The sequence below is a fragment of the Myotis brandtii genome, unplaced genomic scaffold (genome assembly GCF_000412655.1).
Source record: "Myotis brandtii unplaced genomic scaffold, ASM41265v1 scaffold760, whole genome shotgun sequence".
In the NCBI taxonomy this organism is placed as follows: domain Eukaryota; kingdom Metazoa; phylum Chordata; class Mammalia; order Chiroptera; family Vespertilionidae; genus Myotis; species Myotis brandtii.
Genome location: NW_005371038.1, coordinates 1,970,193 through 1,971,598, shown reverse-complemented (window position 1 = coordinate 1,971,598; position 1,406 = coordinate 1,970,193). Strand labels below are relative to the sequence as shown.

At 50.6% G+C, this 1,406-nt stretch overlaps 1 protein-coding gene across 1 annotated transcript in view; it reads left to right on the top strand.

The window, feature by feature from the left end:
• AUH (AU RNA binding protein/enoyl-CoA hydratase) overlaps positions 1-1,406 on the top strand; it is a 183,988-nt gene that overhangs the window by 172,086 nt on the left and 10,496 nt on the right. The window contains exon 8 of the mRNA XM_005883096.2: positions 1,149-1,199. Coding sequence (XP_005883158.2) covers positions 1,149-1,199 — 51 coding nt within the window. The remainder of the gene's footprint in view (positions 1-1,148; positions 1,200-1,406) is intronic.

The window sequence follows — 1,406 nt, the reverse complement described above, 5'->3', positions numbered from 1 at the left end:
CAGTGAGAGGAGCACTGGTGTAAAAATCAGTGAGCTGATGTTTCCTAAAGAGCACTGCTGTGTGCGCACCAGGGTGCAGATCCTGCTGGAAGGATTCTGAGATTCTGACGCGGGAGACGTGGCCTCGGCGGGAGGAGAAGAGGCCGGCTGGCGAGTGCCTCCAGCGCCCTGAGTAGGAGGAGGAGGAGAGCCTCTTCCAGACAGACTTGGTCCAGCCCCCCACGCCCTGGGGTCCTTGCTGTCCCTGTTACTTAGAGCCTCCCTTTCATTGTCATTCAAAAGCCGTTTCACAGCAGGCCATTGAGTTCTAAGCCTGGGTGCATCATGGCTCAGTCTCAAGGCTGTGGGCTTCTGGGACAGGAGTCCCGCTTTCCTTCTTCCGGGGACACCCTGTTCTTCCTCGTGACCCTCACGTCCGAGGGCCTTCCTGGGACGCTGGGCCCTGGCTGGGGCCTGTTTCACTGTAGGTCACCATGGTTAGTGCTCCAGGCCCTGGGAGGAGACGGCCCGTGTCTGAAACACCACGCCACTCCCATGGGGGTGGATGTCTGACGATGCGGAGGGCGCCGTCACACTCCAGCGGCTGTGGTGTCCTGCCCAACACGCTGTCTCCTTTCCTTTTTTCTTAACTTCCAGGGAGATTTGCTGGAGAAAGGTAAGTCCCGTGCGACCTCCCAGCGTGCAGCCTGCCAGCCGCGTCCTATGGAGGCTGCAGCGCACGCCACACGCACTCGGAGGGGAGCTGCTCCGCTTCCTGCCTAAGGCCTCGCAGGGCTCCTAGAGAGACTTCTGCCCATCAGCTGCCTCTGAACAGCCGTGGCTGCCTCCAGGCCTTGGTCCCAGCAATGGGAACCTTTAGATTCTGTTGAGATGTACAGCATAATTATCATAGATCGTGGTCGGCAAACTGCGGCTCGCGAGCCACATGCGGCTCTTTGGCCCCTTGAATGTGGCTCTTCCTAAGCCTTAGGAGTACCCTAATTAAGTTAATAACAATGTACCTACCTATATAGTTTAAGTTTAAAAATTTTGGCTCTCAAAAGAAATTTCAATCGTTGTGCTGTTGATATTTGGCTCTGTTGACTAATGAGTTTGCCGACCACTGGCATAGATAGTGATTAAATCTGTTTTTTTAATTTTAATTTTAGGGACCTGTTGCAATGCGAGTGGCAAAATTAGCAATTAATCAGGGGATGGAGGTAAGTTCCTTGATGGTTGAGTTTGTTGTTGGAGTAGGTAATGGAGATTTAATTTAAATGAACCATCTTTAGACTTCTACATTATATTTTAATGTTCTAAAACATAGCTGTTTCAATAACACTGTCACTGAAAGCTACTGAGATTCTTTTTATTTTATTTTATTTATCTTTATTAGTGAAAATATTACAGATGTCCCTTTTCTCATT